This window comes from Haematobia irritans, chromosome 3 (genome assembly GCF_050003625.1).
Source record: "Haematobia irritans isolate KBUSLIRL chromosome 3, ASM5000362v1, whole genome shotgun sequence".
NCBI classification, from domain to species: domain Eukaryota; kingdom Metazoa; phylum Arthropoda; class Insecta; order Diptera; family Muscidae; genus Haematobia; species Haematobia irritans.
In genome coordinates this window covers 229431696-229448064 of record NC_134399.1, presented here as the reverse complement: position 1 = coordinate 229448064, position 16369 = coordinate 229431696, and the positions used below count along the sequence as shown (strand labels likewise).

General features: G+C 33.4%; 1 protein-coding gene across 8 annotated transcripts in view; it reads left to right on the top strand.

The window, feature by feature from the left end:
- Positions 1-16369, top strand: part of if (integrin subunit alpha inflated) — a 104954-nt gene that overhangs the window by 87325 nt on the left and 1260 nt on the right. For all 8 annotated transcript variants that reach the window (XM_075298329.1, XM_075298325.1, XM_075298331.1 and 5 more), the window contains 3 exons: positions 12619-13007; positions 13076-13953; positions 14032-16309. In XM_075298329.1, coding sequence (XP_075154444.1) covers positions 12619-13007; positions 13076-13953; positions 14032-16309 — 3545 coding nt within the window. The remainder of the gene's footprint in view (positions 1-12618; positions 13008-13075; positions 13954-14031; positions 16310-16369) is intronic.

Here is a 16369-nt window from a genome sequence, read left to right as displayed (position 1 = left end):
GAAGACCTCTTCCATGAACGTACCGTTTTGAAATAGGTTTCTTCCCTTTATATACAATCATTTTATACTAAATTTTATCCTAAATGTATGAAAAATAATTTTATATAAAGATTAAAATCATCTATAAAAGGTTTAGTAATGAAAATGCATCTTGTTAAGCAACAATCAAATATCGTGGTGAGAAATTTGGATTTCACAGAATCACACAAAAAAAGACATAGTGAACTTCTGCCAAATTCGATTAGAGCTCTGATAGTAGGTCCCTCTAATTGTGGCAAGACCAATGTTATGATAAGTCTAATAGAGAGCGCAAACGGATTAAAATTCAGAAATTTATATATTTATTCAAAATCTTTATATCAACCAAAATATGAATACTTACAGAAACTTATTACTTCTGTGAAAGGAATGGGTTATTTTACATTTTCAGACAATGCTGATGTTATTCAACCAGATAATATAAAACCAAATTCCATAATAATATTTGATGATGTAGCATGTGAAAAACAAAACAGCATTAGATCATACTTTTGTATGGGTCGACATAAAAATGTAGACTCTTTTTATTTATGTCAAACCTATACAAGAATTCCGAAACATCTAATTCGCGATAATGCAAACATGATTATCATGTTCAAACAGGATGATCGGAATCTGAGAAATATATATAACGATCACGTTGGGAGTGACATGAATCTGGAAAAATTTGTGGATATTTGTCGTGAATGCTGGAAGGATAAATATGGCTTTCTTGTAATTAGTAAAGATGATGAATTCCATAATGGACGATATAGAAAAGGCTTTGATATTTTTATACAACTTTAGTTATAATTACACTCTTATATATAGAGGACGTTAAGGTTTTGCTTATAGAAGATTACATCTAGTAATACAAACTAAGTTAAAATGGAAGAATCAATTTTGAAACAATTAGTAAAATCACGAAACATTTTGAAGAAAAAGTTCCAAAGCCTAAAAATGGGTGAGGAAGAGACAATTAAAGGGTTACAAAATACATTTAAACCCTTAACTGAACCTCTTAACAAACTTGTAACATTAACAAACGAAAATGTTCACAATAATTCCTTAATAAAACCTGAACAAAATACGGAGATAAAAAATATATATGCAAAACGTCTTATTACTAGCACACCACATAAAACGAAAAACCAAGAGAGTGTTGGTAGAAATATTATTAAAAGCGAAAAATCTAATATGGATAGTACAATTTATCCTAATAATGATGAAATGAACTCACAAGGAATTTCGGAACAAGGAGATGATGAAACATTTTATTCACAGGATGAAAGTAGTATGACTTTATCCTTTATGAAGAAAAATAATAAGTTGGATACAGTGTTTGGACCTAATATAGATAAAAATGGAGAATGGAAGTTTGGTAACCAAGATCTACATGTAAATAATGAAAAAATTATTATTGGAACTCAACGGTGGCATTTTACACCAGGATTATTTGACTTGCTCTTCTCAAAACATCCTAAAAACTATGATTCTACAGAACTGGATATTTATAAAACTATATTAAAAAACACAAATGCTCACAGAGTAAATTTTGATCCGAATGGTAGGATAAAATCAAACAAAGGGTACAAGTACAAAAATATTATAAAAAAGATAATTGATACACACATTGGTAAAGGATTAATGACATTAAATTTGCAAAAACCCTGCTATATATACTGGGATGATCCTAACGAGTTAGTAGATCGTTTGAAGCTCTTGTTAGCATCACAACAAGCTGGTAATAATAATCATTCCAATGAAATTGTATCAATTATTGAGGAATTGCGCGAAGCAAATATAATAAAGTAAAAAAGAAAACAAAATATTAATAAATTTTTAAAACCTATGACCGTTGACAAATTTGGACATTATCAGCAACGTTACCGGGATAAACAACGGCAAAATGTTTCGCAATTTTTGGGGATCACTCTGGACTCACATAACAACCTTAATGTCCAAAATAAAAAAATTAAAAACCTTGCTCCCCCAACGGGACCCACAGACGCAGTCAACCAAACATATTTATATTCACAAATGCAGTACATACGAGAAGATTTCCAGAGAGATTTAAATAATGAAATAACAAAACTTCGGGAAGAAATATCTCAAATTGAACACAGCATTTTAGATTTGTTTGAATTCTTAAGACTTGGGGATAACTCAGCTCACATATAATTTAGTTTAATATCGTATGATTGTATACAATGATGGAGAAAAGGAATGTAGTAAATGAACTACATACACAAGCTCGTAGAAATTTTAAAAAACGCAGGGTTATAATGAAAGGAATTGATGACCTATGGCAGGCTGATTTAGTGGAAATGGGTGCTTATTCGAACCAAAATAATGGATATAGATTTCTGCTCACTGTTATCGACACATTTTCAAAGTTTGCATGGGCTGAAGCCATTAAATCAAAAAAATCTATTGATGTGTGTGAAGCATTTCGAAAAGTATTGGAGTGTGGAAGAAAACCTAAAAACTTACAAACTGATGATGGAAAAGAATTTTTTAATAAAGAATTTGATGTATTAATGAAAAACTACTCAATAAATCACTACTCAACGTACAGCGTAATGAAAGCTTCGATTGTAGAACGATTCAATAGAACTTTAAAAGGTATGATGTGGAAGGAGTTTAGTTACAATGGAACATACAAATGGTTACACATTTACAAAAATTTGGTTAAGCAGTATAATGAGAAAAAACATCGCACCATAAACATGATTCCTGCCAATGTTAACTCTTCAAACGAAAAATATTTGCTAAACACAGTGTATAATCATTTGAAAATTTTTAAACCATCACGATTTCATATTGGAGATCACGTTCGCATTAGCAAGTATAAGCATATATTTGAAAAAGGATATACACCCAACTGGACCACTGAGATTTTTAAAATACGCTCTATTCAAAATACAAATCCAACTACATATCTCTTGGAAGACTATAAGGGAAATCCAATAAAAGGTGGATTCTATAAAGAAGAACTTTTGAAAACAAAGTATCCTGATATATATCTTGTAGAAAAAATATTAAAAAGTAAGGATAATAACGTCTTTGTGAAATGGTTGGGTTTTCCCAAAGAACATAATTCCTGGATAAATAAAAATAATATACTCTAAATTTACTATATAAACAATAAAATTTATTAAAAAATTAAGTACCTTTTGTGTTTTATTTATTCGTATTCCAAACTTCATTATGTTAAGAACACTAACTTTGAGCGGAAAAACTTCAACTTTGCATTCAGTTTATTCCCCTTCTATAGACTTATCAGATAATGAGTATGAATGTTGTCTAATTGATTTCCAGTCATATAATTCGATTCCAAACGTGGACAATGATAATAATCTCTTCCATATCGGAGATGATACCATAGAAGTTCCGATTGGATCTTATGAACTACAAGATGTAGTTAACTTTTTAAAAAAAGAGTACAAGGATAAAAACCCAAATAAAACTATACAAATAGAAGCAAATAATAATACTCTACAAATTGAGATATTATCCTCGCATGACTCTGTATTTTTAAACCGAAAGCGGTCAATTGGTAAACTTTTTGGTTTTAACGAAAACATATTAGAACCCGCCAAGAAATATGTTTCGAACTTACCAGTAAATATTTTAAAAGTAAATGCAATACAACTACATTGTAACATTGTAACGGGATCCTACATGAATAATCATCCTTCACATATTATTCATGAATTTTCACCAGATGTACCTCCCGGCTATAAAATAGTTGAAAGACCTAAAAATCTCATTTATTTACCAGTAAACGCCAAAGAAATAAGTTCTCTTGAAATTCGAGTTGTAGATCAGGAAGGTAGATTAATAAATTTTAGAGGAGAAGAAATTACACTGCGAATTCACTTGCGTCCAAAACGAAAATGATAATTTATAATAAATATAAATATAAACCTGATAATTTAAACAACGTCATTAAACCACACAATAAATATAAAAATAAACGAAATATTTCCCACACTATTACTCAAACTGTCAAGCGGGAAACACCACGCTTAACCAAGGAAAATAAAGCATTCTTAAAAGAAATCAATCTACAGGTGAATCAACATGTCTGAAATTTTAAATATAACTGAAAAACCATTTTCCGATGAGGATATTATAAAAAGAGACTATCACAGCTATGTTCCTTACATACAATCCTTTAAAAACAATGATGAAATACGAATTACTATTCAAAACCAAGACTTATATATTTTACCATCGGAAAGTTATATTTATATTGAAGGAAGCTTAAAAAATTCAAGTGGAATAGATGTTGCCAGCGCCAGATTGAGAAACAATTGTGTGGCATACATGTTTGATGAAATTCGATACGAAATTAATGGAATTGAAATTGATCGCACCCGATATCTTGGAACTACGACAAAAATAAAAAATTTTATTTCACTAAATTCATTTGATAATAATATGATGACTAATGCTGGATGGAACATAGATGATGATTTTACTCAAAATTCTTTTAACTTTTGTATTCCTCTTAACCGATTACTAGGGTTTGCTGAGGACTATAATAAAGTAATTTGTAATGCGAAACATGATTTAATACTATTGCGTAGTTCGAATGATAATAGCGTCTGTTACTCAATAGATGATAAAGAAGACATTCGCTTAACGATAACCAATATTGTGTGGAAAGTTCAACATATACAATTATCTGACTATAAAAAGCTTAGTTTTTTGAAAACAATTAAGGATGGGAAATCACTACCAATTGCATTCCGAAGTTGGGATTGTTATTTTAACCCCACATTTCCAGGTGGAACCAAACACAGCTGGAATGTAAAACTTTCAGCAAATAGAGAAAGACCCAGGTTTATTGCATTTACATTTGAGAAAGATAATAAGTTTGTACACTGCAATCTTACAAATATTAAAGTGCACTTAAATTCAGATACTTATCCTTATGATGATTTAAATTTGAAATTCAATCAAAACCGTTATGCTATACTATATGATATGTATGCAAAGTTCCAACAAAGTTTTTATATGAAAGAACCTCAACCTCTGTTATCATTCAGTGAATTTAAGGAGAATCCCATAGCTGTTGTAGATATAAGCAATCAAAACGAAGCAACCAAAAGTGGCCCTATTGATTTGAAAATACAATTAGAAACCAGTACTGTAATCCCAGCAAATACTGTCGCATATTGTCTTATTATACACGATCGTTTAATAGAATATATACCCCTAAGTGGAACTGTTAGAAAAATTTTATAAAATATATTAGAATGCATTATACTTACCAAATCATTTTGATTTTTTTAAAATAATAAAAACATAAATATTTCAAATAAATGTTTGTTTATTTTTATTTATATTATATTTTCCTAGGTTTGTTACACTATATACATTTAGTCTTATTCTATGTAATTTCATTAGATTCCTTTTCTAATGTATCTATATCTTCTAATAACCTATCTAATTCATACTCTGAATTATTATCTTCTTGTTCTAACGTATCTATATCTTCTAATAATCTATCCAATTCATATTCTGGATTATTGCCTTCTAAAATATAATGATGCCAAGCAAGAGTATTTATTCCATCATTTTGGATATATCTTTTATCATCAGTACTACTTAAAATTACTTTATTTAATTTTGTAGTATATATTTGATGTAATTTTGACTTAAATGTATACATATTATCATAAAATTTAATTTTGTTAAATAAACAATCTTTATATTTATTAATATTGTATTTATTTATAATACACGACTTCACTCCTTTCGCTTTTTTGGTTTCATCACCATCTTGTATAGAATATGAATACATCTTTGACCGCAAACCCACAAATTCTTTCATTATTTGTCCACAATTTTCATCTTTCATAAATCCCATAACTTTCTTATTTACTGAGGGAAATTTGTAAGGGTTATCTGCAGGATAATCGGAAGTGTCAAAATATTTTTCTAAATGTGGTCTAAGATCTTCATAAACATCTTCCGTTTCTAAAGTATATATGAAGGAGTCGGTATCCATATAATTTAGTTTGAAATTATTTGGAAAAATTTCCTTCATTATGCTATAATGGAAATTATACATTTTCCATTTAGAAATTTCTAAAATACAAAAACCTAAATATATAGGTTTATTGTAAACCACCTTTACCCGTTTAAGTTGTATCGCAACCATATCTTCAGAAAATATCGAAATGCTATGAAAATTAGGCTTAGATATCCAATCACTTGCCCCCAAATGGTTACGATTCGTACGTTGCCAATTGGTTACAATTCTGACATCCTTCCTTTTATCGACATTTTCCATGGTTTTTCCATATACCGCATTATTCATTAATTTAAAGAAATTTTTTTCGAAACTATTTTTAGCTAGTTTTCTTAGGTCGGTATTAATATCAATATATTTTTTCATCCATGGTGATTGGTTGTATTTTATAATACGATGAACCTTCTTTAAAATCAATCCATTTTCCAAACATTGAATTAAATTTCTATAGTCGATTACATATTCAGTTTTTGGAGCAAAATCAGTAATAAGTTTTTTACATTTAGACTGACCTACCTGTTTGTTTTCAGCACAAAAAGGTAGGTCATTATGTTCATCATGTTTATGGTATGGACATACGAGGTCTACTTCAAATGTATATCCAACTTTACCATCAAAATCTAGTTTTTTTATTATTTCAGGATTAGATAAGAATTCGAATTCTTCACCTTCAACCCAAATAAAACCACCACATGGTAGAGATTGTGACATTGCACAACCATACAAATTATTAAAATCGAAATACATGGTATATGAAGAAGGTTTTGACACATCGTAATCCCTTAAATATTTATTATTAGATTTACAATATCTGGTAACACATTGTACTATCCCACCGCGTATTCCCTTTTTAAAGAAATTGTACATATCTACATCTGTTAAAAGCTGTAATGCTATGTTCGAACTTTTTAGCATTGCGTCCCACGCCAAGCCTGGAGTTGTATAATAGTGACTGGCGTCAAGTTTATACACTCTTTTGCATAAACTTCTAAATTGTTGGAAAACATCTGTTAGCAGTAAGACGTCAACTTTTAAATATAGTTCCAGATACTCTTTCATGGTTTCACATTTAAAGGTATTCCAAACATTTAGAGCGTGATTATAATTTTCCAAGCTACATTCTTTATTATTTAGAGTACTATAGAAAGTCTCTCTTGGTGGTAACTGTTTTTCATTTAAAACTTCAAATGAATTTAAATATTCATAGGGAAAAACACCTTTCCTTTTGAGGAGATTGAAATGCTCTTGACATTCAAAATGATATTTAATGGAATGTAGCTGGTCATTATCAAGATTATTTGCCAATGAGTCTAAACTTGCTGGCATAAATCTGAGTGTATCTAAGAAGCGTAGTTCCATTGTATCACCATTTTTCATTTTAGAGAAATGGGATAATGAAATGTAAACTTCTTTATTAAGAGGGAGCACTTTTATCTTACTAGATAATTGTCCTAATTCCTTAATAAACAAATGCGAATCATAAGAGGAATAATTGTGGAAATAAATTGGTATGAATTTCGGTACTTGATATTTAAGATTGCACAAATTGTGTGCAGGACCCCTATATTTTCCCGAAAGATGGCAATGATCGCGAACTTTATCATTGTTTAGTCGTCTATTACAAATATAACAATATTTGGCTTTTCGGAAAGCATCTTTTTCTTCTGTTGTTAAATTTTCCATTTTTCTTTTACTTTTTAGATGTGTATTGTGTATATTTTCTACATCTTGAACTAGTAATTCTAAAAATTTTTTGGGAGCATCTTCCCCTACACTGAAAAAAATATTGTCGTGAGGTCAAAGAATTCATGTCTTTAAAATACGAATGCAAATTTTGCTTAGCATAGAAGACGCATTTCTCTAGTATAAAGTTTTTTTCCTTGACCAAAGGTCGATAAACTTTTCAATGAAGTCGTATTGTCCTTATAATTAAGTGATTTGATTTAAAAATGGATATCATAACATGAAAGAAAAAATGTTTGGGCTAAGGCCAACTTGACTTTAATAATTTAGAAAAAATCTTTAAATTTAATGAAATTGTCTTTAAATTTGTTGTCTTTTGCATCTTGACTACAAAGCAAAAAATCGTTCAAATATAGGACATGTTTTTCAACACTTTATTTTAAAGGCGTTTTTTACTTGAAATACAGCATAATTTCTACTAGAAGTCGAGTCTTAATTTTGAAATTAAAGTCGTCGTTAACTTGTTTTTAAAGGACTTTGATAGCATATGAAGAAAAAAAGCTAAAAAGGCGAAAAATTAAAATTTGCTTCCTAGAAGCAAGTACACAAAACCCGATTTTAAAAGAGAATTGTGTCTTAAAAGTATCCTTACTTCTATTCTCCGCTTCTTTGGCTCGGAATCAATACCAAATTTTTTAAAGTAAAGACAAAATCTTTGGAACCGGGTATGCTTTTTTTTCAGTGTACATGTGATTTTAGAATATTTAAATTACTATCGTAAGAACATACAATGTTATATGAAAATGCACATGGTATATGCTTTTGAACATTGCTGCTTTTTGAATTCAAGTCTACATCCATACCTTGTAAAATACATTCAAAATCCGCGTATATGGCAAATGATACATCCATTTGCCGTTCGTGGTGAGTAAACTCCAACACAGCTTTATCCTCCATAGGCATAATAGTTACAACTCCTCCGCACTCTGATTTATGTTTTTTTAAGGTGTTGAGGCTTGATGTATATTGTAGACATGAGTTGCAAAAAAATCTCTTATTTTTTGATTTCGTAGTTTGATTTTTCAAAAGTCTGTAAGAAAGAAATTTAAGGATGGTATTTAAAAGTGAAAATATACAAATAATTGAAATTTTTTTTTATTTTTGTTTCATAACTTACCTGGAAATATCTTTAATCAAAATGTAATGGAAACCTTCTATTCCTTCCAGTAATATCAGATTTATGTGTTGTTGTTTTTCGTTTTTTGTTAAATAATATGGTCCCACTACCTCATTGATGTCTTCATCGAATCCAAATACATTAACGCTCACATCATTTTGTTCTTCAAACTGTTTTATGTCCCGCAGTTGTGTTGGGAAACTCATATTTTTAAAGCTGACATTAACACCAGTTTGGAGTGTTATTATGTCATGGCTTATGTCATTAATATTATAAGTTCCACACCTTTCAGGATGCATATAGTTTTTAACCGAAGTATCCATAGCTGATATAATTGCCCATTTAAAACAATATTCATCGCTATTTTCGACATTTAAACACGCCAGCTTCTTTTGGAGACCTTCTGGTGTACTTATCCACCGAGATCCTTTTACTAGAGCAGATTTATTTATATTTAATTCTGCTCTAACTATTTTTATTAAAGACCATCCAGAGTCTCTCTCCTGAAACTCAGACATCTTTGTCATAATTTCTATTACTTGGTTTTTTATACGATCCTCAACGTTATCAGCTTTTGTGAGCAAGCTCATTTTCGCTCTGTGAGCCATTAAACTGAATTCACATTCATCGTCACCACCAAGTTTAATATATTCACCAATTATGGTGATACTGAATTTTATAATAACATGCTCTTCAAGTTTTTTTAGAAGCAAATTCATAATTACGTTTTTTATCTCCACGAAGAAGTGTTCAAACATTAAATCATCTTTTTTGTTTGGTATACCATATGTAATAATACGGTCTTTAAAAGCACGCTCTATTATATTATAATCATCATTTTCATCATTATTTTCCAGGCTATTTTCATTTTGTTCTCCTTCATTTGGATTTTTATTTAATTCTAAAACGGGTTCAGAATTTAAATCCATGGGTATAGGAGAATATGACTCCAGACCTCTACCTTCAATAAAGTTATTAACATCATCAGAAATGTGTTGACTGCATAATTCCATATTTTCTTCACCAGAACTTTGTTGGCTACATATATCCATGTCAATAGGAGAATTATAAATGTGTTCTTCTTCTTCTTGAATGTAATCATTCCTATTTTCAAATTGTGGTACTCCATACACAAATTCATTGGAATTTACAAACATTTGTTGTTGAGGATAGTGAGACCATTGTTGTTGAGGCTGCATGGGTATTTGGAAATATTGTGGATAGGTGGGATATTGTGGGTATATATATTGTGGATAGTGTGCATACAACATATTATTAAAAAGTTCGTAAGAACCGGGATATATTGCTTGTTGTATATATTGTGGCATCATAAACGTAGGAGTAATATAATTTATTCTCTCACCATCTTGACCAAATACAGCTTGCTCTTGTTGTTGGATAATGAAATTATTTATTTGATGAGGATCCATTTTTATAAACTTTGTTTTCTTTTATTGAGTTACTTGAAGTTTTTTTATTACTTTGTTAAGTTCTAATTTGCACTTTAAAAGTTTAAAATAACTTTAATTTCTTCTTTCTTAGTTTTAAACACAGTAAATATGTATATATTTATATTTTTTTATTGTTTGGTGTGTGTGTGTTTTTTTTTTATTATTTTGTTAATTTTTTTATTTGCACTTGTAAAGTTTAGTATAACTTTATTTTCTTTTTTTAATTTAAACACAGTAAATATGTATATATTTATATTTTTATTACTTTGTGTGTGTTTTTTATTATTTTGTTAAGTTTTAATTTGCACTTTAAAAGTTTAGTATAACTTTATTTTCTTTTTTTAATTTAAACACAGTAAATATGTATATATTTATATTTTTATTGCTTTGTGTTGTTTTTTAATTATTTTGTTATGTTCTAATTTACACATATATAATTTCAAATAACTTTAATATCTTCTTGTTTTAGTTTTAAACACAGTAAATATGTATATATTTATATTTTTATTGCTTGGTGTTGTTTTTTTTTTTATTATTTTGTTATGTTCTAATTTACACATATATAATTTAATATAACTTTATTATCTTCTTGTTTTAGTTTTAAACACAGTAAATATGTCTATATTTATATTTTATTGCTTTGTGTGTGTTTTTTATTATTTTGTTAAGTTTTTATTTGCACATATATAATTTCAAAATATAATTAATAAATTCACTTTAATTTAATAATTAGACACAGTTTGAATACGATTTTGTAAACGAACGATCTTTGGTAGACTCGAGAGAGGACTAAAACAGATTTTAGAAAAATGTTTAAATGCCGATTTCCACACAAAAAAGCATATTCTTGAAAGTGTGAGATTTTCAATCTCGGTTTACACACATGGATACGAAATAAACCACTTCAAAATTTTCCTGCACACGCATGCATCAAAATATTTATAGTTTCCCTTGTGCGTTGACCTTGATAAAAGGTTTACACACATGGATACGAAATAAACCACTTCAAAATTTTCCTGCACACGCATGCATCAAAATATTTATAGTTTCCCTTGTGCGTTGACCTTGATAAAAGGTTTACACACATGGATACGAAATAAACCACTTCAAAATTTTCCTGCACACGCATGCATCAAAATATTTATAGTTTCCCTTGTGCGTTGACCTTGATAAAAGGTTTACACACATGGATACGAAATAAACCACTTCAAAATTTTCCTGCACACGCATGCATCAAAATATTTATAGTTTCCCTTGTGCGTTGACCTTGATAAAAGAGTTTCAATCGATAAATACTAGTTTTACATTAAATTTTCCAAATTTAACGCATCCACATATGTTAAAATGCACATTTTCCCATAATCGTTAACCTTCACAGAAGAGTTTCAATCGATAAATACTAGTTTTACATTAATTTTTCGAAATTTAACGCATCCACATATGTTAAAATGCACATTTTCCCATAATCGTTAACCTTCACAGAAGAGTTCTGACTAAATTACAGGCGCACATATTTTTAAGGCAGCATAGACACATACATTTCCAAAGACCAACAAATTAATCCATTACACAGACGCATGCTCGTTTATATCCTCATCACATAACACCTAGCGTTTTCAAGGCATATACATATATTATCCTATAGACCACACATGCACACATATTTTTTAATATAGCAGAGACCCATATATTTAGAAATACAAAAAAAATAATTCAAGTGTATTGTGGACAGACGCATAGTCCTACCGACCCACACATTTCTATGCACAGGCGCACATAGTTTAAAACCACCCCATAGGGATTCAAGTGTACAGGCGCATAGTCATACCGACCCATATCACTTCACACACGCACATTTCTATGCACAGGTGCACATATTTTAACACTACCCCATAGGGATTCAAGTGCACAGGCGCATAGTCATACCGACCCACATCACTTAACACCCTATTAAATGTAACCTCACACCCTCTTTAGGACACTTTTTCACACATAATTAAACACTCCATTAACAAATTAACGCTCTTTGTAATATGATATTTTTAATGGGGGCGGTAGCCCTTCTCTTATACTACTTTTATATAAATGGACATATTTAGCGATAAATTTTATTCTCATTGCACCCTCAGATTACTAATCCATTGATTCCAGACCCACAACCATTTTGGGAGGAGGAAATTAGATCATTTGATGTATTCCTGTTATTCTAATATTTGGAAACTTTGAATTTTCTCACCATTTAGGTCAAACCTATTCGAATGATGTCACACGGCCTGAAAATCAAGTCTACTCTACAGCTGAAAGCAGTTCCAGCGATGATGATTCCTATTTGGGCTATTCCATGGTATCGGGTCATTTCAATGGAGATGGCATTGAGGATGTTGCCATTGGTATGCCTCGTGGTGCTGGTCTGTTGGGAAAGATCGTTGTCAATCAATGGAATATGGTGAATATTTTCAATATCACTGGTCGCCAGATTGGTGAATACTTTGGTTATGCCTTGGCCACCTCAGATGTGGATGGTGATGGTTTCGATGACTTGATCATTGGTGCCCCCATGTACAGTGAACATGGCAATGCCGAGGGAAAATATGATGTGGGTCGTGTATATATTCTTTTGCAGAAACGTGGCGTAAGTACTGGTCATCTATTGTTCCCAAATTCATGGAGAGTTTATTATCCTAACTGTTTCTTACATAGGCTGAACGTTGGTCGGTCGAACATATTCGTGATGGTTACAACAGCAAGGGTCGCTTTGGTTTGGCCTTGACCACATTGGGCGATATTAATCGAGATGGGTATGGTGACTTCGCCGTTGGTGCTCCCTATGATGGTGCTTTTGGACGTGGTGCTGTTTACATATTCCATGGTTCGGCAAATGGTCCCTTGCAAAAACCTTCACAGATCATCAGAGCTGAGGATATCGTAGGTGTTGCTCCTTATCCCAGCACTTTTGGTTTCGCCCTATCCGGTGGTATCGATATGGATGACAATACTTATCCCGATTTGGCAGTGGGTGCTTACTCTTCTGCTCAGGTGTTCATATTTAAATCCCGGCCAGTTGCGGCTGTGGATGCCAGTACCTATTTCTCCAGTCCTTCGAAACTCATTAACCTCGAAGACAAAGCCTGCATATCGAGACGTGATAAAAGACCTGTACCTTGTACCAATCTAACCACCTGTTGGAGTTACATGGGCGATTATCTGCCATCAAGATTGAACTTTACCGTCTCCTGGGTGCTAGATGCCAAGAAGACCAAGAATCCCCGCATGTTCTTCATGTCGAATCTCAATAGCATGCGTACCATGCTTATTACCTTGAACTTTGGCAAACAGTTCTGCCACACCGAAACTGTGTACATTGACAACGTAGAAGACAAGTTAACTCCCTTGGAAGTGGAGACTAGATACAATCTTACTAGTAACATGGATCCGGCACCCTTGGTGAGACGCCGCCGCGCTGCCTTGGAGCCTGTCATAGATCAAAATCGTGAAATTGTCCAGAGGGATACCATCAACATTCAAAAGAATTGCGGGCCCGATAATATTTGTGTGCCTGATCTTAAATTGGAAATTAAGTAAGTATAGCGCTAAGCAGAGAACACTGAGTATGAGTATGAGGATGAGATCATTGTCATTTTTCTTTTTTCTTGCAGGACTGTGGACAAATATTTGTCTGGTTCTCTGGAACCTTTGACCATTGATGTGTTCATTGCCAATAACAATGAGGATGCTTTCGAAGCTGCCTTCTATTTGGTGATGCCTAAGGATTTGGATTACATGAAGATGGAGAAAATCGCAGACACCAATGATGCCTCCATTACTTGCACAGCTCCTTCCAATGATAACCACTATACACTGAAATGCGATATTGGCAATCCCTTACCCGCCAAGAAGGTAGCCAATTTCCGAGTCTTTATGATGCCTTCGATGAAGAGGGGCATGTCTCCCAGTTATGAATTCTACATGGAAGCCAACTCCACAAATGCCGAAAATGAAGGTTCCACATTGGACAACATTATTTCCAAGAACATTAGTATCTGGGTGGAAACCGATTTGGCCATTGATGGTGCTTCTTTGCCCGACTTTGATCTTTACAAAGCCTCGGATTACAAATCAGTGGAAAATGCCACAAAGGAGGAAGACTTGGGGCCTCAGGTGGTGCACTTGTACAATTTTTTCAACAATGGCCCTTCGGAAATTGTCGAAGCTGTTATGTTTATCCACTATCCTTATCAAACAGTCGCCGGGGACACCCTAATGTATATGACCAATCAACCTGAGGTATCGGGCAATATAGTTTGTGATCCACACGTGGGTGTGAACCCAATGAATTTGCAATTGGACCAGAATTTAGTGCGTAAATCATATTTGGCAGAGAGAGGAGCTGTAGGCAAGTCATCGGCTTGGGGCTATGTTGAGAAGTCCTATGGTAATGCTGGTGGCGCCCAAGGAGTTACCATTGGTCAAGGAAAGAAATTGAGTGAGGAAGAGAAGACCCGTCTCGAAAAAGAAGATGACCAGGTTGAGTCGGGAGATGGATCTCGCATTCACACTATGCGTGCTAATGAGGCAGCCAATGCTCAAATTGGTGGTGGTAGATGGCAATGGAATTGGAACTCCACTACCACAACCGACAACGATGGCCACGTTACCACAGTGACTATGAGGAATGGTTCTACTGTCAATTATGGTGATGGAAGACTACCCCAAGGTGCGTACAGTGGTGGCCAACAGCATTATGGCAATTACTATCAACAACAAGGTGGCAATGCCCAAGGTCAAAATATGGGCAGCCAACAATATGGCAGCTATCAGCAACAAGGAGGATCCGGAAATGTCAATGTGCAGCAAGGAAATCAAAATGCGGCCAATATCCAAGGCCAAAATATGGGTGCTCACAATGTACGGCAACATATTCAAATGGCCACACCTCCTCGGGGTGAGGGACACTATCAAAGCACTCACTATGTTTCCGGCCAACCACAAAGGACAAGCTACACTTATTCCTCTTCTGGCGGTAGTTATCCCCAACAGCAACAACAGCAAGTGCATCATCAGCAACAACAGTATGGTGTGGGCGCTGGAGGTGCTGGCTACAATGAATTCTCCCAGGGAGGTGGAGCCGACTTTGGTAAGATAGCTGCTGGAGGTGGAGGTTTCCGCACGAATACCATGGATCTTGGTACCTTGAACCGTGGCAATGTTGATGATGAAATTAGAGGTCGCAGCAATCCCGCCCAAGGTGGTGGTTACTCCTACCATTATTCCTCTTCTGGAAGTCCCCAAACACACACCATCTATCAGCAATCATCCGGAAGCCCCCAAACACACAACACCTATCAACAATCATCGCACTCCTCGGGAACACCTCAAACACAAAGCAGCTATCACCAGTCATACCATTCATCGTCGGGATCTCCCCAGACGCATGCCAGCTATCAGCAATCTTCCAGCAATTTCGATAACAAACCTTACTATGGCACCGACTACTATGATGATCTCTCCGATCCAATTCAATTACAAAATAGCCCCAGTGGACCCCACAGCAGAACGCGTCGTGATGAACCTGAAGAAATCGGCCTTAGCTCACCTTGTCGGGCCACTAAATGTGAAACTCTACGCTGTGTTGCTCGTAACTTGAAAAAGGGTGATGGAGTTTGGGTGGCCATACGCACACGTATGGTTGCCAAGACCATGGAAAAAATCGCAGGCAGTGTTCCCCTGAATATATCCACCATGGCGGTATCACATGTCACTAAGCTACCCAACATTGGTACACCCACCGATGACATAATAAGGACGCATGAGATCTACTATAAGGCCGTACCAGAACCAACCCCGGTACCAGATGTAGTACCATTATGGGTTGTCGTATTGGCAGCTTGTGTTGGTGCTCTGATACTTTTGCTCTTGATATTCCTTCTATACAAGGTATGTTCAATGGGATTGGGAATTTAGGGGTTCATTGCCTATATGACGCGTTATTTTTTC